The sequence below is a fragment of the Microtus pennsylvanicus genome, chromosome 11 (genome assembly GCF_037038515.1).
Source record: "Microtus pennsylvanicus isolate mMicPen1 chromosome 11, mMicPen1.hap1, whole genome shotgun sequence".
Taxonomy (NCBI): Eukaryota; Metazoa; Chordata; class Mammalia; order Rodentia; family Cricetidae; genus Microtus; species Microtus pennsylvanicus.
The window spans coordinates 34,454,223-34,478,037 of NC_134589.1; the positions used below are offsets into that span (position 1 = coordinate 34,454,223).

Sequence of the window (23,815 nt, forward strand, 5' to 3'; positions counted from 1 at the left end):
GGCCTAGGCGATGTGACACACCTTCTTTTCTCTTCGGCTTCCCCGCCCCTTCTCGCCCGCCTTCCCTTATTCATACAAGAAGCGCCTCAATTCCGATTGGCCAGGATGTGATGCTCCCTCAGCCAATCGTAATCCAGGCTGTACTTGGGTCCTTTCAGGACAACGAACCGTGTAGAGACCACGTCTACGATTGGTCACTCCTCGGCAAGGATTTAATTTTGAATTCTTTATGGTGTGGAAGAGGCTCCGACCCGAACTTCGTCTAGTCCTCAGACTTTTAGACTAGTAAGTGCAGGGAGGATTCTTTCTTTGTTACCTGGTCCCATTTACCGTTACTCGAACTGTTGATGGTTGGGTTCTTAATGGCTGAAGGAGGTGGGTCTTGGGCTGGACTTGCGGGAGATGGAGTAGAAATGGGAAGGTTTGGGGCAGGACAAGAGCTCCGCTGGCAACATCCAAGCCATATTTTTATTAAACACTCTTGCAATATATGGTTTGAAGCGATTGCCTTTTGCTCAGTCTTCTTCGTTACTCTGCCTCTCAAAGTGGGTCCACAGACTAGCGGCTTTAACTTCTGGTCGCTAGTGACAAATGCAAATTATAGGGGTGCATCCAATTTTACTGGATAAGAATATGTATTTAACCAGATGCTGTCCCCCGCGATTCTTCAGCACATTTAAGTTTGTGGAGGAATGTTTTTTGACGGGTAGTTTTACAATGTTCCTTGAGGCAGAGTTACTTTCAACATCGATGTAAAAGTGCACCCTTTTACTACGTGCTAGTACTGTGCTGGGTGACACTAAAGACCTGTGGTCACTCCGAGAGAGACACAGAAAAGAACCGGGGGGAAAACAATACTTCACAATAAAACAAAATTGACTAACTATAGGAAAATGGCAGTAATCATGTCACAGTAATCAGGCTGAACCAACTGAGTTGATAATGGAATTAAATTGACAAAGGGCAATTTCTGTGGGCGTGAAAATGTGTTTTAGAACGTTGGTGATGAAATGGCAACTGTCATTTCCGCTGCTGCCGCGGCTTTAGAAGTGTTCCCAGCCGAAGAACTTTTCATGTACCTGATGGAGTTTTAACAGAAGCAGCAGTGTCAACTTATGAGAAGACCAATTATTATTCTGAGATGGGCTTGTGTAACCCAGGTTGGCAAGGAATTGGCTGAAGCAAAGGATGACCCCGAACTCTGAATCCCCCTGCCTCCACCTCCAGGGTTCTGGGATTACAGGCCTGTGTGCCAACGCGATAATTGATGTGGCACTGGAGATTAAACTCAGGGTCTTGTATGTGAGGTCGGCACTCTTCCAACTGAGCTAGATCAGCCAATGAGCCAATGCTCATTCTGCTATTTGTTGAACTTCATACTTGGAAGTTTTTGATCCACCCTTTAACTGTAAAGATATGATCTGGTTTGAATAAACTAACACGCTCGCCCCAACACACACACATTCTAAAAGTATTAGACTTAGAGGATATTGCTTAAGTGAAAAGAGAATCATTGCTGACTGCTGCTGGAAAGTGATGGTATCTTTCATTCCTCTACTGGATAAAACATGTAATGGGGTCGGGCAATGGTGGTGCACGCCTTTAATCCCAGCACTTGGGAGGCAGAGGCAGGTGGTTCTCAGTGAGTTCGAGGCCAGCCTGGTCTACAAAACAAGTTCTAGGACAGTGAGGACTGTTATATAGAGAAACCTTGTCTTGAAAAAAATGAAAGAAAAAAAAAAGCTTGTTGCTATGTTGTAAGGCTGAAGAAATAGATGAATAAAATGTAGGAAGGTGACAAATCACACAACTGTAACCCTAACACTTAGAAGATGAAGATAGGGCATTTAAGGGCATCCTGGACTACATCTAGTTTAAGGCCAGTCATGATTTTGTATGCCTTGTGTGCCTATAATCCTAGCATTTAGTAGCTGAGGCAGGAGGAACTTGCATTCCAGACCATCCTGTGCTACATAACAAGACCCTGTCTCAAAAAATTTTGAATCTTATACATTTGATTGACCATTAACCAATAAGATGCTTTCACTTTACTGTTACCTTTTGACCTGAAGGTTAGCTGCCAGGATTACACTGCTGATACCAAGGCGCTTCCCACTTTTTCCAACCTGTAGAGGAAGTGGAGAGGTGTCCTCAGGTGTGGAGGAAGTATATGCGAATACCTATTTCCAAAAAGGGACCAAGTGAACGGAAGTGGAGGAATGACTGTTAACTTATCAGACACAGGGTCCCACTAGATGGCCGTGGCCTGCTTGGAAGAAGCTATTAGCCCAGTTCAGCCTTGAATTCACATAGATCCATCTACCTCTGCTTTGCAAGTGTTGATTTTGAGGCTGTGCACCACCACTCAGGGCCTTCAATGTGTGTTTCACTGACTTTTCGTATTCATATCTAAATCAGAAATAAGCCATTTTCATGTCTGCTACTACAGTAGTAATATCTTTGTTCCTCGGGAATCAACAGCTAAAACTAGCAAAGCCTTTTGGAGCTTCAGATCAAAGGAACCCAGAATTTTTGTTTTGTTTTGTTTTTCAAGTCAGGGTTTCTCTGTAGCTTTGGAGCCTGCCCTGGAACTAGCTCTTGTAGACCAGGCTGGCCTCCAACTCACAAAGATCCACCTGCCTTTGCCTCCCCAGTGCTAGGATTAAAGGCGTGCGCCACCACCACCCGGCCAGAATTTTTTATATATCCAGAAAAGGGTATATGTTAAAACATAAATATATTAAGTAATATCTTTAGTGCTTCAAAATAACTGTCTTAAAACAGGTCTTTGATTTTGGATAATTGTATATAGCCTGTTTAAGTGACTCTTGCCCCATGGTCTATTAAGAAAATTCATGGTCTCTGAAGACTTACAGGTCTATGTTTTTATACTTTATTGTATTACATTAGGTGGATATCTCATCTAACCCTCAGCTTATTTTTGTATAAAACTAAGACTAAAATGCTCCTTGTCAGTTGAGAAGATTGAAGATTGACAGAGGAAAGGGGGAATGTACCCCACATTTAAGGGGGCATTTTATAAATGATTCCTCCCACTATGACATCTGCCTATCATAGTAGATGTTCATTCTATCTTGCTGAATTGCAAGCCTGTCTTTTTAATATCAAACTATAATCCACTACAGCCGTTTTCCTACTATAAGGAAAGGAATGGCTAAGTTCTGTAGCCAGTTGGTAAAGTATTTTCCTAGCGTACAGGAAGCCTCGGTTTGGCTCTCCAGCACTATATAACCCTAATGTGACTGCCAATCTCGAGGTAATGTCAGCAGTCTAGGCAGAGGTAGGGGTCATTCTTAGTTTATAGGGGTTCAAAGATCAGCCCGGGATACATATGATCTTGTCTCAAAATGACTTTTTAAAAAGGAAGGGGCCTCTGTGAGTTCGAGACCAGCCTGGTCTATAAGAGCTAGTTCCAGAACAGGCTCCAAAACCACAGAGAAACCCTGTCTCGAAAAACCAAAAAATAAATAAATAAATAATAAAAAATAAAAAGGAGGGGGCATAGCTCAGACTTGCCTAGACAAGGGCAAAGTCTTGGGTTTGGTCTCCGACGGGGGAGGAGGAGATTGCAGAGAAAAAAAAAGAATTCATTTGATTTCATCATTGAATACAACAAAAGCTGAGTGAGAGACTAGTGTAAATTACAGGGAAGATTCTCCAGAGACACTTTAAATCTGAGTTTACATTTTCTTCCCAGAATGCTGATAACCTTTTTTCTCTCTGGTTTTTGTTTTGTTTTGTTGTTTTGAGACAGAGTCTCAGGTACCCAGGCTGGCCTTGAACTTACTCGATAGCTGAAGCTATCCTTGAATCCTGATATACCTGCCTTCAATTTCCAAGTGGTGAGATTGTGGGTGTGTACACTGTACCCAGCTTTTTAGGTGTTTCAGAGACAGAATCACTTTGAGGTGTTCGCCAATTCACAGCCATCTTTCTGCCTCAAATCCCATCCCCCAACACTGGTTTTAGAGGTTCGAACCAGCATGCCCACAGCTACAATTTATTTCTTACTCAAGGTTGGAGAAGAAGGTAAACATTGGCATAAACCAAAAATAACCAAGATGATGTATATGAGGGTATATAATGGTCCTATATCATAAGTCATAAGGCTTATACATTTTCTATATGTATACATTATTCTTTAATAAAATATATATTTCAGGTACTGGAGAAATGGCTCAAAGTTAAGAGCACTAGCTGCTCTTCTTCCACATGGCAGATCACCACCATCTGCAACTCCAGTTCCCAGGGGATATGATGCCCTCTTCTGGCCCCTGAAGGTAGCAGGCATGCAGACGGTATAAAGACAGACACAGGCAGGCAGGCAAAACACTCGTACATAACTTTTTTTAACTTCAATTTTTTTTCTCTACAGAAATCATGCCCAAGTTCAAACAACGAAGAAGAAAGCTAAGAGCCAAAGCCAAACGATTATTTAAGAAAAAAGAAGCCTCCCGAGTCCAGCCTCAGCTATTGACCCCTCCCCCTCCACCACCCACACCAGAAAGGTAAGGTGGAACGGAAAACACAGGATATATTAAATCTCATCGTAGAGTTACCAGTTCAGCCTTTGAGTTGCATCCCCTAAGTAAATCATTTTTAGGCATGTCCCATGTAAAATTTGAAATGTGTCTATACTATAATGATTGCTGGCCACAGTAATTTGTGCTAACTGTAACCCCAGCACTCAGGAGGCTGAGGCAGGAGACTTGCTGAGAGCTGAAGGCTATCTTGAGCTATACAGTGAGTTCCAGGCCATCCTGCACTATGGAGTGAGACCCTCTCTCAAAAGGTTGTTGTTGATGATGATAGGTTCTTTTTAGTTTTTTCAAGGCAAGCTTTCTCTGTGTAGGATGATAGGTTCTTACTTTGTTGTTTTGTTTGAGAGAGCCTCTCTATCTCCAGTCCTGGCTGCCCTAGAACAGACTGTTGTCCAGCCTGGCCTTGAGCTTTTGGAAATTCTCCAGCTTCAACCCCTCCCCTATTTCTCCTCTAGTTGGTTGGCATGTACTGCCCAACCAGCTGATTTAATTTATTTTTGGTATGCTAGGGGTCAAACTCTAGGTGTCGATCATGGAAACAAAAAACAAAACTAACAAACAAAACCAACTGCTGAGCTATACCCTTAGCTCTAAAGCTCTCTTTAATAAATAAATAAATAAATAATAAATAAATAGAGTTGGGCTTGTAGCTCACACCTGTATTCCTGGTGGGAATGTTGTCATGGAGATAATGGCAAGTACCAGAGTTCAGATTTAGTCTCTGCTACATTATCATATTACAAAGTCAGTATAGGGTACATAAAACCCAATCTCAAAAACTAAAAATTCATCAACCAGAGAGATGGCTCAGTGATTAAGAGCACTTCCTGCTCTTCCAAGGGACCCCAGTTTGATTCCCAGCACTCAAATGAGCCAGCTCACAACTGCCTGAAACTCTAGCTGCCAGACATCCATCCTCCTGCCTCTGCTTTCCGAGTATGCACCACCATGCCCAGCCAAGACCTATGGTATTCTATTTGTTTTGTTTAATGTTTCTTCCACAGAGTGGTTACTTCTTCAACAGATATACCCCAAAGCAGTAACTGGCTAAGACGACCTTGGAGCTTCAGATTTCCCAATGTCAAAGATGTGCTAAACCTTTGGACGAATAGAGCGTGGTGGATATACAGTTACTGTCAGACCTGTGTAGCCCAGGTATAGGTTTTATCAACCCATCCTCAGTTATATGTTTTTTTGTTTTTGTTCTGTCATATTTAGTATTTATGTTCTTGTATGGTTCCTTGGCTTGACATATCCCTGAGGCTAATCTTGAATAAGGTTAATTTGTGAGATTGCACCTGTCTTTGCTTACATAAACTTCTGTGACATCGCTTTCTTCATCACGCTGCTCATTAGATTCAGGCTTGTTTATTTATGGATTTCAGAGTTTAGAAGCACTGAGAGATGCCATCTTCCCTTCCCGAGTCTACCACAGAGAACTTCACAGTCTAAAACAACAATTTTGTGTTTTGAAAAGTGATTTATGCAAGCTCCAAGAAACACTGAAGGTTGGTGTTGCTAAACAAACAAATCCAAAGAGTTTATCTGAAAAGACTATTACAATAGAAAAAGACTCTGGATCTGAGTTTGGTGATTTTCTCAAATGTCAGGCAGAAAGACTTCCTTCGGTGAAGGAAGAAGGCAAAAGGGGGTACTGGAAAGATGGCTCCCCAGGTAAGAGAGTGTACTGCTAATGCAAGGAATCAAGTTTGGGTTCTAGCACCTACACTAGGAGTCTTACAGCTGCAACCCCTCTGGCCTTAATTAGGCACCTGTTCTTATGTATGCACATGTACACAACACACAACCACGTAATTAAAATCAAAAACTAATTTTTTAAATGTATATTAGAAACAATTAATGATCTCAGCCACACAAACAAAATAGAAGTAGAAAAGGAATTTCAAAGAGCAACGTTGAGCTTAAATTGGGAAAAGAAAAAAGGCTAAAAATATTGGGGAAAATGGACACTTTCTTTTACATTATTGAGAAGAACATAAACTAATGAAACTTCAGTGGGGAAGCAAACGAAATGGCTATCAAATTTTTCAACTGGGGCTGGAGGGAATGGAGACATGGCTCTGTGGTTAAAAGCACTTGCTGCTCTTGAAGATAACGCAGGTTCCCAGCACCCACATTTGTTGGTTCAAAACTGCCTATAACTCTCATTCCAGGGAATCTAATGCCCTCTTCTGACCTTTTCAGGCATTTGCACACACGGTGCACATACAGACAAGCAGGCACACACACACATACACACACACACACACACACACACACACACACACACACACACACAGAAAACATAAAATGAATACATCTTTTAAAAGTCTTGTGTTTTCTGCAGAAATAGCTAGGCATCAGCTCAGTTGGTAGATGCTCAACTAGTATGCAGGAGGCCCCAGTACTATATAAATAAATCAGCCATGGTGGTATGCACCTCTGATCTTAGCATTTAGGAGGTCAAGGCTGAAGGATTAGAAGTAAGGTCATCCCCAACAACACAGGGACTTTAAGACCAGCCTGGAATACTTGAGACCCTATGTCACAAAATTGCTTTTAGCTGGGGATATAGTTCAATGGTAAAGTGTTTGCCTGCCATGGGCCACATGTGCCCCCCAGTGTGAGGGAAGAGAGAGTTTCAAGTAATAAGTCTAACATGCGATGAAGGTGCACATGTAACATTGATGAGCCTGGGGGTGTAGTTCAGTGGCAGTCTGTTGGTCTGACATGCACAGTATCCTGTATTCAATCCTTAGCCTGGCAAAAAGCAACAAAAGAAGCAGGAGAGGCCAAGAACCCCCCTGCAGCCAGTGTCAACACTCTTCTTTAGGTGTGGTAGTTCATGGCTGAGGCATGAGGATTGCCCAGCAGACTCCACAGTAAGTCCCAGGCCACGCTGAGCTAGAGAATGAGACTCTGTCTCAAAAACCCAAACAAGAACATGGCATGAAATAAATTACATATAGAGGTATAGAAAGAGATAGTGTTCAAATTCTATAGGATGCTTCATGTATGCTTAAAACATCTAATATGATACTTTACAGGTGGGCCTGGGGATATGTGCCAGTATTCCCATCCACTAGGGAAGCTGAAGAAAAAGGATTACCTGAGCCTAGGAGTTCAAGGCCAGCCTGGCTAATTAGCAAGATCCTCATCTCAAAATAGCTAATCAGCTAACTAGTTCATTAAGTCAATGGACATATCCTTATGAGATATAGATACAGATATTCATGATAACTTTTTTTTTTTTTGATTTTTCGAGACAGGGTTTCTCCGTAGCTTTTGGTTCCTGTCCTGTTACTAGCTCTTGTAGACCAGGCTGGTCTTAAACTCACAGAGATCCGCCTGCCTCTGCCTCCCAAGTGCTGGGATTTTTTTTTTTTTTTGGTTTTTCGAGGCAGGGTTTCTCTGTGGTTTTGGAGCCTGTCCTGGAACTAGTTCTTGTAGACCAGGCTGGTCTCGAACTCACAGAGATCTGCCTGCCTCTGCCTCCCAAGTGCTGGGATTAAAGGCGTGCGCCACCACCGCCCGGCTTTTTTTTTTAAATATTTATTTATTTATTTATTTATTTATTATGTATACAATATTCTGTCTGTATGTCTGCAGGCCAGAAGAGGGCACCAGACCTCATTACAGATGGTTGTGAGCCACCATGTGGTTGCCGGGAATTGAACTCAGGACCTTTGGAAGAGCAGGCAATGCTCTTAACCACTGAGCCATCTCTCCAGCCCCCCAAGTGCTGGGATTAAAGGCGTGCGCCACCACCACCCGGCTCATGATAACTTTTTTTGAAGGAATGAGGTTATCCTTTTATTTTTGGGTAACCATGATAAATGTAAGTTAGCAGGAAAGAGTTCTCCCGATAGTCCCTGTCTGTTCCTGAGGCGGGCATTACTTGAAATTCATGATGCTTATCCTTATATATAGGAACATATATTCAAATTATTATACACACACACACACATTTCAGTTGTGTGATCCTCACTGCTGGAAACAAGAACAAAAAACAAGGCCTGGGTGTGGTTCAGGTGGCCAGAAGAGGGCGTCGAATCTCCTGGATGTGGAGTTGGACTGTTGTAAACTGCCCCATTTCCTCTGGGAATGAAACCCAGTCCTCTGTAAGTGCTGAAAGCTTGTAATCGCCAAACTTCTCTCTAGCCCCATGAGCAATGGAATTTTTGAAGTAAATTTGTTGTTGTCAGGAGTGATCATGGATTCCTGTAACCCTAATGCCCAGACAGAAGAGGAAACAGTTTAACTTGAGTTTTAGGTCATTCTGAGTGAATTCCAGGCCAGCCTGAGCCAGAGTGTGAAATGTCACAAAAGGGAAGGAAGGAAGGAAAGAAGGAAGGAAGGAAGGAAGAAAGGAAGGAAGGAAGGAAGGAAGGAAGGAAGGAAGGAAGGAAGGAAGGAGAAAAAAACCAAACACACACCACCAAATTAATCTATTGTTCATTTGTCAAATATGATATCTTCCAGACCATCTCAGAAAATTCTTCTTATTCAAGCCGTTGTCATATGTGTGGCGTGAGTGATAAACATACAAACGTGCCTGCCTGTGCTCCAACAACCCCTGGAGAATCCCAAACTGTACCTCCTCCCACACTGCCACAGCCAGCCAGTCATCCGCCCCCTCCTCCTCCCCCACCCCCTCCTCCCCCTCCTCTTCCTCCGCCTCCACCACCCCTAGCACCTTTGCTGCGCAGAAAAACTGGCACTACTGGAGTACTTCAGGTAAGAAACAGTCAGGAACAGTGTGTTTTAGTTAGACTGCCATACAGGAATAAAGCCAAACAGCCTTTCAAGGCTGAGCCCAAGGCCTAGTTATGAAGCTGTATTTTGTGCTGATTCTATATCTTTTTTTTTTTTTTTTTTTTTTTTTTGGTTTTTCGAGACAGGGTTTCTCTGTGGTTTTGGAGCCTGTCCTGGAACTAGCTCTTGTAGACCAGGCTGGTCTCGAACTCACAGAGATCCGCCTGCCTCTGCCTCCTGAGTGCTGGGATTAAAGGCATGCGCCACCACCGCCCAGCCTGATTCTATATCTTAATTTTGTTAATTGTTCTGATTTTAGTTATAAGTTTTTTGTTGAATTTTTGGGGGGCAGGAGGGTTGAAGTTTGGTTTTGTTTTTAGATGTAGTCTCATTATGTTGCCCAAGCTAGTCTTGAACTGTTAGGCTCAAGAAATCCTTGGGCTTTAGCCTTTGAGTAGCTGGTGTTACCGGTGTCTGTCAATGTAATGTAATTATTGGGGTTTTCTTGTTCCTTTGTTTTGTTTTAGGCTTTTGTTGTTGGAAGTTTTTGTTTATGTGTTCTCTGAGACTGGATCTTGATTTGTAGGCCTGACTGACGGAGACCTCGCTATGTAGAACAGACTAGCTTCGAACTTGTGATCTTTTGCTTCAGCTTTTGAGAAGTTTGAACTGTAGTCCACAAAATATACATACACACACGGTATATATAATACGTGTGTGCACACACACACACCTATACCTTGCTCCGATTATTGTACCTTTTTTTGGGTTTTTTTTGTTTTTGGGGGTTTTTTTGGGGGGTTTTTCGAGACAGGGTTTCTTTGTGGCTTTGGAGCCTATCCTGGAACTAGCTCTGTAGACCAGGCTGGTCTCAAACTCACAGAGACCTGCCTGCCTCTGCCTCCCAAGTGCTGGGATTAAAGGTGTGCGCCACTATCACCAGGCTATTGTAGCTTTCAAAGCTTTATTTCCAAGGCTAGAACATATATCTAATCCCAGCACTGGGGAGGTAAAAGTAGAAGGATCTGAAGTTCAAGGTCATTCTTGGTTATGTAGTTGAGCTAATGGCTATATTAGGAGTTTGAGATCAGTCTCAAAACAAACATACAAAGAAGATTCTGGTGCAGAGGAGCTGGAAAGATGGCTCAGCCGTTAAGATCACTTACTGCTCTTGCAGAGGACTAGGGTTTGGTTCCTAGCACCCACATGGTGAGACTCAACTATCTATCATTCTAGTTCCAGGAGATCTGACATCCTTTTATAGACTCCAAAGGCATGAGACATGGATGTCATGCCCATACATAAATGCATGCAGTCCAAATACAACTGTACATTAAAATATATAAACTTTTTTAATTTTAAAATTATGTTATCTTATGTGAATAGGTATTTTGCTTGCTTATATGACTGTGTACCATGTACATGCCTGAAAAACTCAGAAGGTGTTGGATTCCCTGGAACTGGAGTTATAGGTAGTTGTGAATAATGGGTGCTGGGAACAGAACTCAGGTCCTCTGTAAGTACTCTTAACCACTGAGTCATCTCTCCAGCTCCAAATAAAAAATTTTAAGGTTCTCTGGCACCACCCCACCCACCCACACCTACACCATCACCCTCTCATACCCCTGTCATTCTTGCTTGCTCGCATAGAATGTGTTTAATCCCTAGGGTAAATAAGAGTTAGCTTTAGAAGAGTATGGTGGTACGTTCCTATAACCCCAGCATCTGGAAGCTGAGACAAAAGGACTGCCAGGAGTTTAAGGCCGGTTTAAGCTAGATATGGAATACTAAGACAGCCAAGACTACATAGCAATATCCTGTCTCAAAAATAATAAAGGGGAAAAGCAAAAATTATGAATAAATAAATAAATAAATAACAATAACGACTTAACTTTCAACTCTGAATCTTTACAAAGTAAACTTGGATTTGGGTTTCACTAGATGTCCTGGTGCCAATTTTAATTCAAACCTCTTCGTGTATTTTAAGACTGAACCGTTAAAGAAAGATGGACCCATGCATATAACAGTTAAAGATCTACTCACTGTAAAATTGAAAAAGACACAGAGTATTGAAGAAAGAAAGAAGGTAAGAGGACACTGCACATGCAAGGCATTCTTCCTTTGGGATGGGGGTGTGTGTGTTATATTTGTGTGTTTGTGGGTATGTGTGTGGAGACCAGAGGTAATACAGGGTGTCATTCTCTATTACTTTCTACTTTACATTTATTTATTTATTTATTTATTTTTATTTTAGAGGCAAGGCCTCCTAGCTGTCCTGGGACTTACCCTTTAAAAAAAATAAATAAATAAACCAGATTGGTCTCAAACTCAGAGATCCACCTGCTTCTGCCTCCCAAGTGCTGGGATTAACACTGTAAACACTCTACCAACTAAGCTATCTCCCAAGTTCACAGGTGTGTTTTTCTTGCTACTTAACCCGGGCCAGCTTCAAATCCTTGAATACCTCATACCTAAACCTCACAAGAAACACAGTATCATGCCTTACATCTTTTTTAACCTGATTGTTCCTTTGGGAAAATATAGTAAACCTGTGTATTGAAGTCAAACTTCTTTTGAGGCTGAGTATACATTCAATGACAGAGCATTTGCCTAATATTTATGAGGCCTTAGGCTCAATCTCCAGTACTAAAAAAATAAAAATAAATAGGCTGGAGAGATGGCACAGTTGGTAAAGTGCTTGCCACACAAGCATGAGGGCCTGAGTTCAGATCCCCAAGACCCATGTTTTTAAAAAGCAGCCCCACATATGCTCCTAACACTGGAGAGGTGGAGACAGTCATCCCAGTTAAACAACACTCACTGGCTAGCAAGTCTAGCCAGTCTGTCAGCTCCAGGCTCAGTGAAAGACCCTGTCTTAAAATGATAGTGAGTGATAATGCAGATGCCTGGCATTGACCCCTGACCTCCATGCACATACTCACACACACATACACAAAACCGTAGATAACACACTTGCATCATATATACCCATACACAATGGATGGGTGTATGGACCCAATCCATTTAAGATGGACACAATGGTGCACACTAATCATCCTAACACATAGGAGGTAGTGGCAAAGAATCAGGAGTTCAGAGTCCTGCTTGGATACACAGGGGGTCAAGATGCTAGCCGGAGAGACATACTAAAGATACAAACACACTAGATAGGTGTGGTGCCTTCCTACCTTTAATCTTAGCACTTAGATGGAGGCAGGAGGATTTCTTTTGAATTCAAGGCTACACAGTAATGAATTCCATGCCCGCCTGGTCTAACCAACGGGATCCTGTCTAGTAAAGCCAAGAGAGAGAGGGGGGAGTGTGCGAGAGCACCCTTGACCTTTGAAATAAAGAATGGAATCGTGGAAAATGTACACTCTGGTAGTCAAACATTTGCTGTTTTGGTGTGTTTACATTAGAATGATATTTGAATATGTATATTTAATGTCTCATTTTGTAATTAAAGCTTGTACCATCGCCACCAGAGCAACGGAATCCACTAGTTACTGTCTCTGATCTGCAGCGTATTACTCTGAAGCCCAACTCCAGGGTGTTAGCAACACGTGTTAAAAATGTCCTAATGTAAGGAATTGCACGTTATTATGCTTCATTGATACTTAAAATGCTGGTTTTTCTTTTGCTTCTTTTTTTTGCTTTTGCTTTTTAAGAGTTAAATGTAATTTATTATTGTTGTATATGTATGTTGGGTTGGGGAACATGTATACATGCCACTGCCCTTGTATGGAGGTCAGAAGACAATATTGTGGGGTTGCTCTCGCCTTTCACCCTTACATGGATTCTTGGGGACCAGATATTGGCCGTCAGGCTTAAGCAGCAAGGGTCTCTACCCACTGAAACAGCTCACTGGCCCCTTCTGGGGCCATTTTAAAATTTTGTTTAGTGTTGTTTGTTTGTCTCAAGACAAGATTTCTCTATGAAGCCCCTGCTTGTCCTGAAACTTGATATTTTGACCAGACTGGCCTCGGACTCACAGAGATCTGCCTGACTCCACTTCCCGAGCCCCGTGGTTGAAAGCATATGCCACTACACCCTGCTGCACTTTTAACTTTTAAAATTACATATGCTCACTGTAGAAAAAATTGAAACTTACAGAAAATTTCAAGAAAAAAATAAAACTCACATGTAATTCATTCAACTCCCAACCTAAGTTCGTCCTGTCGTTAGAGGCAGCTGCTGGTAACATATTGGATGACTTTTTATTATTGTTATTTGTTTAATTTTTATAATTCTAGTCTTTTTTTCTGAGCATTCATACTTTATTGCCTCCCCCAAGAGGCAGTCTATTATATGACATACCACTGACTTACTAACAAATTTGAGGCAAAAATAAAGTATTAACAAGAATTTTTTAGCCACGTGTGATGGCACATACCTATAATCCCAACACTCAGGAAGTGGAGACAGGAAGATCAGGAGTTCAAAGTTGTCATCAGCTACAATAGTGAGCTTAAGGCCAGCCAGAACTACATGATACCCTGTTTAAACAGTCAGTTTTCAAACTTCCAGTTTCAGGACTGGCGAGATGGCTCAACAGGTAAAGGTGTTTGCTGCCAAGCCTAAAGACCTGAGTTCAGTCCCTGGAACCCATGAGGTGCATAGAGAAAACCAAATCTAAATTATTCTCTGGCCTTCACATGTGAACTCTAGCACGAAGACACACAGGTGCGTGTGCGAGCGTGCACACACACACATACACACACACACACTTTGTTTTTAGATTTCATTAACCTCTCTCTGACTCCTGATTATGGGTACAGTGTAACCAGATCCCTATGCGCCCTCTGCCATGTATTTCCTGCATGGTGGACGAATCCAGTTCTTTTTGTCCTTCGTTTTTTTTTTCCCCCAGACAAGGTTTCTCTGTGTAACAGCCCTAGCTGTCCTGGAAACTCTATAAACCAGACTGGCTCGCACTCACAGATATCCGCCTGCGTCTGCCTCCCGAGTGTTGGGAGTAAAGGTTTGAACCACTACTGCCTGGCCACAGCTTCTATTTTTTTTTTAATGTGACAGAAAGAACTACTTTCTAGGAGCTTGCCTATAAAACTGACCTGTTTTTGGAAAAGTGGTGAAATCTGGAAAGTTTTAATTTTTATGTCTTTATTCTCAGTACTCCCGGTAAAAGCCAAATAGATCTGCGGAAACTGCTGAGGAAAGTCGATGTAGACAGGTAAGTCTCTTATCCTTGCGTTTTCTAAGACAGTTTGAAAAGTGGGGATAGAGCTGGGGAGAGGCTGGTTCAGAGGTTAAGAGCACTGCCTGTTCTTCCAGAGGTCCTGAGTTCAATTCCCAGCATGCACTTGGTGGCTCACAAGCATCTATAATTACTTTTGGTGCCCTCTTCTGGCACGTAAGCAAACATGCCAGAGCACGGTATACATAATAAATAAATAAATAAGATTAAAAAAAAGAAAAGCAGGGATAAAGCACAGCTCTGATATTTTTCATGCTTTTCCAGGAGCCCAGGTGGGACCCCTCTTACCAATAAAGAAAATATGGAAACAGGAACTGGACTGACTCCAGTCATGACTCGGGCCTTAAGGAGAAAGTTCCAGGTGAGTCTGTGAAAGCTAAAATTCCAACTAAGTCCTCTGGTTTGTTTTCCTGAACAGTAATTTATGTGAGTGCTGAGAGTATAGCCCAGCACGCATGGGGGCTTGGCTTAGTCTGGAAGGAGGAGGGAGGGAGGAAGGGAGGGAAGGAGAGAGGGAGGATAAGCTTATTTATTTAGAAGCACAGTCTATTTATTTATATATTTTGAAAGAGGGTCTCACTATGTAGCCACCATACTGACCTGACTCAACTTCCCTAGTTGTAGGATAATGGGCATGTCCCACTACCTAAAGTAGCTCTCGTAGTAATTAATTAATATCATAGCGGCTCAGTGGTTAAGAATGGGTACTGTTTACCAGGTGGTGGTGCTACCTTCAATCCCAGCACTTGGGAGGCAGGGGCAGGCAGATCTCTGAGTTCAAGGCCAGCCTAGTCTACAGAGTGAGTTCCAGGACAGCCAGGGCTACATGGAGAAACCCTGACTTGGGGAAAAAAGAAAAGAAGAAGGAGGAGGAGAGTGGAGAAAGAGGAAGAAGAGGAGGAGGAAGAAGAAGAAGAAGAAGAAGAAGAAGAAGAAGAAGAAGAAGAAGCAGCAGCAGCAGCAGCAGCAGCAGCAGCAGCAGCAAAAGCAAAAGGAGGCTGGATGTGTAACCCAGTGGCAGAGCCCTCACCTAGCATGTGGGACACCCTGGGTTCAGCTTCTAATGCTGCAAATGCAAACAAATGAATCAAAGAATGATCATTTTTCATTCTGTATGCTTTCCAAAATGCTTTAACTATTTGGTATTATAAAATTCTGTGAAGAAAAGCCGGGCGGTGGTAGCACACACCTTTAGTCCCAGCCCTCAGGAGGCAGAGGCAGGTGGATCTCTATGAGTTTGAGGCCAGCTTGGTCTACAAAAGCTAGTTCCAGGACAGGCTCCAAAGCTACAGAGAAAACCTGTCTCAAACAACAACAACAAAAAAAAACCCAACAACAACAAAAATTCTGTGAAGAAAAACTATTTTTGCTATACAGCTAAGATTATCGCTTCCCCTTTGTTAATGAGTGTCTGATGATTTAATTCCCTTTGCTGAGAATTTATCAAGTACTTCCTGTATGGTGAGGTCCATGCTAAAGTAAGTACCAGGATTAGAGTGTAGAAAAGGCCTCCACAGATCTGCTGCCCTGAACCTTTCAGTCCAGTGAACCAAATAATCCCTTCTTGTCTCATCCCATAGTAAGTGCTGTTAAGGAAAGGAACAAGGTTGTGTGGAAACCCAAAACAGGAAATGGCCTAGCCAAGATGGTCTAGCCTGGGAGATTTCCATAGGTAATGATTCAGGCAGAGACAATTAAAGAATGAATAGGAATGAAGAAGGAAAGGATTATCCTACCATAAATGTCAGAGAGGAGAAAGATCTAAGCCACAGGAGAACAGTAGTGTCCCATCCTGCCTGGTATAATGGTCTATACATCAATCTGAAAAGTGACAACGTGGCAGTCTCTAAACCAGGCCTGACAGGTGCTAGGCAGGCTGGAGATAGAAGTCTGGCTGCGCTGTGCACTGTTAAGGGAAAGGTTGGACAGCTTTCTCCATCATCAGTTGCTTGATGAGCCCCACGAAAAGCAAGGAGGGCGACTGGCCTCCATCTCCTCTTTTCCCACCTGTTTGTCTTAGTCTTTCTGATATCCTGTATTACTGGTTCAGAAGAAAAGCCACGTCCTGCCTCCGCTGCTGGAATGCTGGGTCTTGATTGCTGGCCTTTGTGGCTTTGAACACTGTAGTTCCTTCTTCCTGTGGGGCAGAAGCACCACGGACTCCTAAGATAAAGGGAAGACCTTAGCCACTTCCTTTCTCTGTTAGCGCAAGAACCCTTGCTATCCTTGACCCACACAATAGCTAGTATGGTATACCAGGAACCATGGAAACAGACGAAAATATAATAATAAACTCACATGTTGTGCAATAGCAAAAATCACAGATGAAATTTTGCCGTATGTTTATACCAAAAGTGCACTGAGGAAGGTCTCCAGTAAGATTGCTAAAGAGTGGCTTTCCCCACCCAGCCCTTATGCTTCCATTAACTGAAAAGCACGTCTGCCTAGAGTTTGCACCCAGGCACAGGTGACAGGAACTTGACCACAGAGGGCTTAACCAAAATATCAATTCATTTATATATATAAAAGATAGAGCCAGGTGGTGGTGGTGGCGCATGTTTTTAATCCCAGTGCTCAGGAGGCAGAGGCAGGTGGATCTTGATGAGTTCAAGTCCAGCCTGGTCTACAGAGTGAGTTCCAGAACAGTTGAGGCTATCCAGAGAAACCCTGTCTAGAAAAACAAAAAAGAAAAAATACTTATTTTTATTAAATATACTGCCCCTCTGCCCCCCACCCCCAGTCTCAAGTAGCCGTGTAACTAAGGTTTACCTACAATGAACTCATTTTTCTTGTTTGTCTTCTTATTTTTATTTTTCTAAGCTGAGGACCAGACCTAGGACCTTAAAATTACTCAGCAAGCACTCTACTTTGAACTATATCGCAGCCCAAAAGAACCAGCTTCTGGGCTACAAGCAAAGCTCGAAAGAAAAGGTCCACAGCATGGCGAAACTAAGGAAAAATGCACGCTGACACCTGTTCTGATGGATTCCTTCTTTATTCTCTCACGATGCTCCTTTGTTCTCACAGCTTGAATACCTACAAAATCTTTCAGGCATTGCCTTTTAAGGTCACATTACATTTCTAAGAAAATGATAACAGAGTCCTTCCAACAGCTCACAAAGCAATAAATCCAGATAAACTGTCACAGAGCAAGGAAGAAGCACTTTCTCTCTGTCAGCTCCCTCCCTAATCAGTGGGCAGCAACACACAGCTGCCAAAGGAGAGAGAGGTCTTTTTGTTATGTATAGAGGTGTCTTATAAAACTAAACTACTAGCCGGGCTGTGGTTGCACACGCCTTTAATCCCAGCACTTGGGAGGCAGAGGCAGGCGGATCTCTGTGAGTTCAAGACCAGCCTGGTCTACAAGAGCTAGTTCCAGGACAGGCTCCAAAACCACAGAGAAACCCTGTCTCGAAAAAAACAAAACAAAAAAAAAAAAAAAACAAAACAAAAAAACCTAAACTACTGAGGATTCTAAGGGGAGTGAGGAAATTGTGTGCTACATCTTACACTTCCAAGTGTATAAACATTTTAAACTAACATTTTGTGATTAGCAATCGTAAAAGGCTGGGCTTTCTTGAACTGGAGATTGTTTACAAAGAGCAGTGTGTAGTCAGAGAGAGTGCAATGCTGAGTTGGGCAGAGGCCCGTGGAGCTGCAGGGCGGGGGCAGAGGCTCAAGCACAGATAAGCTCACTTAGCCCTCTCCAAGGCACAGTGACATTAAAAGCATTTTAAATCTGGAAATATATTTTTTCTGTCCTCCATGTAACCCTTGGCCATAAAAGGGAGACTTGTAACTCTTTCTCAAGGCTACAAAGTTAATTTATATTTTGTAGCCCTGGCCAATTAGGGAATCTTTTTCCTGCTGCAACTGAACAAAAGCCACTAAAACTGAGGCAAGAATTTGTCCAGAGGTTAATCACTGTGCTCTGGCCCCACAATTGAGTTGCTTTGACACAACAAATCAGACAGCTGGCTATGTATCCTTGTAAATAAGATTGTATTTTTCTGTGAATAGTTTATTTTAAAACCCATTAGCAAGGCACCTGGTCTAATCTAAAGCTACTTTGAAGTTTTATATCTGTTGATAGTATACAGCTATCTTGGCAGCTAGGGAAAATACAGCTGTTTTCTTTCTTTTTTTTAAATATTTATTTATTATGTATACAATATTCTGTCTGCGTGTATGCCTGCAGGCCAGAAGAGGGTACCAGACCTCATTACAGATGGTTGTGAGCCACCATGTGGTAGCTGGGAATTGAACTCAGGACCTTTGGAAGAGCAGACAATGCTAACCGCTGAGCCATCTCTCCAGCCCCTACAGCTGTTTTCTTAAACTTTGTTCCAGATAGGTCTTAATGGAAACTTATAAGCCCTGACTTGGGTAGCATCTTTTTGTATTTGTTTTATTAATTAAAACTCTGTATAGGCTAACATTATTAATATCAATTAGACAATATGCATAAGGAAGAGCCACCTTCTTAACAATCCACAGATAAAAATGTCCAGTAGATTGGAATTATATTCATGAGATACACACACATTAGATACAGACTGTGGGGAATTCCCTGTAGCCCCTAGGGAAAGAATGCAGTTGAGTACATGCAAAATTACAGACAGAAGCAAAAGACATGCTAGAGTCTGTATTTTTTTTTTGTTTTTGTTTTTCGAGACAGGGTTTCTCTGTGGCTTTGGAGCCTGTCCTGGAACTAGCTCTGTAGACCAGGCTGGTCTCGAACTCACAGAGATCCTCCTGCCTCTGCCTCCCGAGTGCTGAGATTAAAGGCGTGCGCCACCATCGCCCGGCGAGTCTGTATTTCTTGCAGGCCTTGCAAGATGAGGTTCCTCCATCAGAAGTTATTTCTGGTGAATTGACACCTTGAATATTAATTTCTACCTCCTGTAATAAATGATAACAGCTCTCAGCAGAGCTAAGTCTCCAACTGCCGGAATTCATTTTCATTTTTGTTTTTTTAGACAGGGTCTTACCTTGTAACTCTAACTAACTTGGAACTTGCTACCTAGACCAGGCTGGCCTTAAACTCCTGTCTGCGATTAAAGTCATGGGCTACCACCCCAGCTGCCATCCATATTTCTCACCTGAACATTCCTTTGGGAAACAGGAAGTCCACAGTTAGTGCAGCAGTTTCATCGTGTCCTTCCTGCTCTTTAGTCTTTTACCTTTGTTTAGTTTTGTTGTTATTGTTTGGTTGGTTTTGATTTTGAGGCAGACTCTCACTATGTATCCCAGGCTGGTCACAAACTTGTAGCAGTCCAGCCTCAGACTTTCAAGTGTTGGGATTCTAGACATGAGCTACCATTTCCTCATCGCTTTCATCCTTGATGCATGTTTTTGTCCTCACGGTGCACAATGGCATTGCTTCCAGTAGACATATATTTACGTCTCGGGCAAAGGGAAAAAGAGCATGTACAAAAGGCTTGTTAGCTTCTGTTTGTATCAGGAAAGCTGGGGAAGGTAGCTAGGAATGCTAATACTACCTTGCAAAAGGCATCAAGGCTTTATTAAAAGAAGAAGACCTGTGTTGGTCATAGGAACATCACTCATGTTATAACTGTGACTTTCTTTTATATAGCTGGCTCACCCTAAAAGCCCAACTCAGTCTCTACCACTTCATACAAGCAGCTTCGATGAACAGAACTGAGGCCAGCTCTGCCTGACTCCAAGGAGGAATCGACACGATGACAGATCAAACCCCCTAAATTTTAATGTACTAAAATATGTATAGCTCTATGAATGTAATTCTACTTGAAGAATCAGAGTGAGTATGTATGTAACATACACACGTGGCATAAATAGAGAATTTAGATATATTCTGATGATTATAATAGTAATCTGCAAAGTAATGTTTACCCTGGAATTAGCCAATTTAGGTTAGAGTCGCTGTTCAGATTTCATTTCATAGGGACTGGCAACACGGTTTAATGGGTAAAGGCACTTACCAAGGGCCCAGATGGAGAGAAGAAAGAACTCTCACAGAGGTCCTCTGACCTCCACATATACGCTATGATATGTGCTTCCTTCAACACACCAAGTTAATAAACTTGTTAAAAATAGTATTAATGGTATAACTAGTTTATTATATAAATATAGTTCTGACATTAAGAAAATAGTCTGAGTACTAGAGAAAATGGCTCAGCAGTTAAGAGCACTCCAGCTTTTGCAGAGGACCCAAGTTCAGGTCCCAGCACTCAATTGAAGTGGCTTCCAGATGCCCGTAGCTCCAGAGCCAAGCGACTCACTGCCTTCTTCTGGGCCAGACTGGCACCTGCACTCACATGTACATAGGCACACAGACACGTAACTAAGAATATAAAATTTTAGAAATGAAGAACATAACCTGGTTCCCGCTCATCTAAGGCTGATTCATTCATTGCTACAAACTTGATTCATAAAATAAGACCCTCTACTTGGGCATAGTGACACCTGCTTTCAATCCCAGCACTTAGAAGACAGAAGCCTGAAGTTCTCTGGAAGTTTGAGGACAGTCTGGTCTATATATTAGTTTCAGAACAGTCAGAACTATACAGTGAGACCCTGTCTTAAAGTAAATAAGTAATTTAGAGGAAAAAGAAAAAAGAAAACAATTCAATGTGACTTGAAAAATTCGAAAAGACCCTGTGTTTGCTTGAAATGGAAGTCTTAAATTATAGCCCAGGATGGCCTGGAACTCATGGAAATCCTTGGTTCTCAACCTCCCAAATGCCGGAATTACAGGGGTGAGCTACCATATCTGGCTAGAAAGTAATGACACATTGCTAAAATGACATAGCCCCTTAGGTAGTTGGTTTCATATGGCTCACTGAGACACCTTTCTTCTTCTTCTTTTTGAGGCTGAACCCAGGGCCTCACAACATGCTAAGTACACGTTCCCTGAGCTATATCCTCAGCCTTGTATTCTCTACTTTTTATATCTACTGTCCATTTTCCTGTAGTCAAATAAATTTTTCTTGATTTCAGCATGAAACTTCTGTTTACCAGAATGCCTTGCCAAGGATTCTCTGTGGTCCATGGCAGTTTTACCAAGAAGCTCACTGCCTGGTCCTTACCAGTCTGGGTATTCCCTAACAATAATGATGTGTCTCTCACTGGTCTCCATTCATTCTTGCCATTCTAGAGTGTCACATTTAGCAAATAAGAATATAAATACTCAATTAAATTTGAATTATAGATAAACCACAAATAAGCTTTAAGTATAAATCTGTCCTACTAAACAACAAATATTTGAATATTACAGATCAAACTCAAGACCATGTACATGCTGAGCTAGTAGAAATATCTCCTTAATATTGAATGAGGAGCAATTACATTTTTAAAAAAATGTATTTAGGGCTTTGCAGGGAATATAGTACTTGTCTAGAAGGTTCATAGCCCTGGGTTCAATCCCCATTACTAATACACGCGCACACGCACACACACACACACATATAATGGCTAATCTCAGTTGTCTATTTCCTATTATCTGTAATCACCTGGGAGATGGGTTTTCTCAGACATTGTCTGGATTAGGTTAATTGAGGTGGATGACCTACCCTCTGTGGGTGGCACCATCCCCTAAGCAGGGATGCAATGTGACCAGCTGCTTCAGGCTCCTGCTGTCTTGATCCCCTCCCTCCAGGTGGAGTGTATGGTAGAGCTGTAAGCCAAACAAACCCTTCCTTCCTAGATTGAGACAGGTATGTATTTCATCCCAGCAACTAGAAGAGTAACTAACAGATAATCATCTGTATGTATTTATGTGTTATTGTTTGTCTGAAATTCACATTTAACTGAAAATCTATTTTTACTTAGTTACCTTATTTGTCCACCCCCGAAAAGTTGCGGTCTATTTCTGGGATCCCACAGTTTACTACACATATCTTCTTGGCAGTGACCACTGTATTGCATCAGCCAGGATCCTATCACATCCGTTCTAAGCAGAATAGATGGGTAATTCCCATAATGTGAGTGTGACTCGGGGATGCAGAAGTAGCTGTCTTTTTCTCCAGGGCAGAGGGCTCTCAGGGCTTAGAGCATGCTAGGGAAGTGCTTCCACCATTGAGCCATACCATCAGTTCCAGGGTCACCTCTCATGGCTGTTATCCACCCCTACGCTTCCAAGAATAAAGGCAATGGCCCCCTTATCCATTAAAAACAAAACCCCAAAGACTTCAGATGTTCACTCAACTTTCTAGTCTGATAGGAAGAGCCACAGAGATAACAGCCTTCACATTTTAGTCTTCCAGTTCACTGCACCTCTAAAGGTAATTTAGCAGTCCCCTAAATATTCCTGGAGGGTTTTGTTTAAGTTTTTTTGGTTTTAAGGATTGAACCAGAGCCTTGCACATGGTAGGTAAGAAACCCAACAATAGCTCCATTGTCAAATCTCTGTATTTCCATTGAATGACATTACTCTGAGAAGTCAAATCATGCTGTCAGAAAGTCACCAGACTGGAACACACCTTGAGGCAGTCCTATTTATGAGATCCATATTTATTTTTATAATACAAAAATATTATAACTAGAACCAGCTAGACGGTTGTTTGTGGTTTGTTGAGCCAGGTTTTCATATAGCCTCTTCTGTTCCAGAACTATTTAGCTGGGGATGACCTTGAACTTCTGATCTTTCCTCCACTCCAATGCTGGGATTAAGACAGTACCACCAAGTCCAGCAGAGCTTTTTTGAAAACCTGCTAGCTAGTTTGGTATTATGTAAAAATAAGGGAAATGATCACTGAAAATAAAGAATTCATAATAAAATGGTATTTTGTGGGGTACTTATAATGTTTACAACATTAATAAACCAATATACACTGTACCAGTGTAACTGAAATAACTTAATTCTTATGGCATAGAAGGTTCATTTAATAAAAATAAAATAGCTAGGCTGGACATGGTGGCTTCTGACAGTTATCCTAGCTACTTGGAAGACTGCAGTGGAGGGAAATGTAAGTTCAAGGCCAGGAGTCAACCTGGGCAACTTAGTGAGATCCTGTCTCAAAAAATAGAAATTGTATAGGTAAAATATTTACAAAGCTGCTATTGTTGTATCAGTATTAAAATGTGCCCTACTTAAATTGTTTACTAATTTTTATTTTAGAGTTTATATGCTTTTCATTGTAACCACTTGAGTACTCTGCACATTGTATACTTTCATTAAACTACTGCTTCTCATGAGCTTCCAGTATTTATCTTGTCTTGCTTGTTTTAGGACTGGGTATCTCTATGTATTCCTGAGTGACTTGGAGCGCCTTATTCACAAAGATTCACCTGCTAGGCGTGC

The 23,815-nt window shown here is 41.9% G+C and overlaps 1 protein-coding gene across 1 annotated transcript; it reads left to right on the forward strand.

Annotated features, from left to right (window-relative positions):
• Nucleotides 1–140: 140 nt before the first annotated feature.
• On the forward strand, nucleotides 141–23,708 carry Prr11 (proline rich 11). The gene is made up of 10 exons (XM_075991207.1): nucleotides 141–285; nucleotides 4,397–4,529; nucleotides 5,567–5,717; nucleotides 5,948–6,070; nucleotides 9,045–9,299; nucleotides 11,305–11,403; nucleotides 12,784–12,899; nucleotides 14,449–14,508; nucleotides 14,797–14,893; nucleotides 20,129–23,708. Exons 2-10 carry the CDS (start codon nucleotides 4,402–4,404, stop codon nucleotides 20,195–20,197), a joined length of 1,098 nt encoding a protein of 365 aa, XP_075847322.1. The 5' UTR covers nucleotides 141–285; nucleotides 4,397–4,401; the 3' UTR covers nucleotides 20,198–23,708.
• Nucleotides 23,709–23,815: the final 107 nt, after the last annotated feature.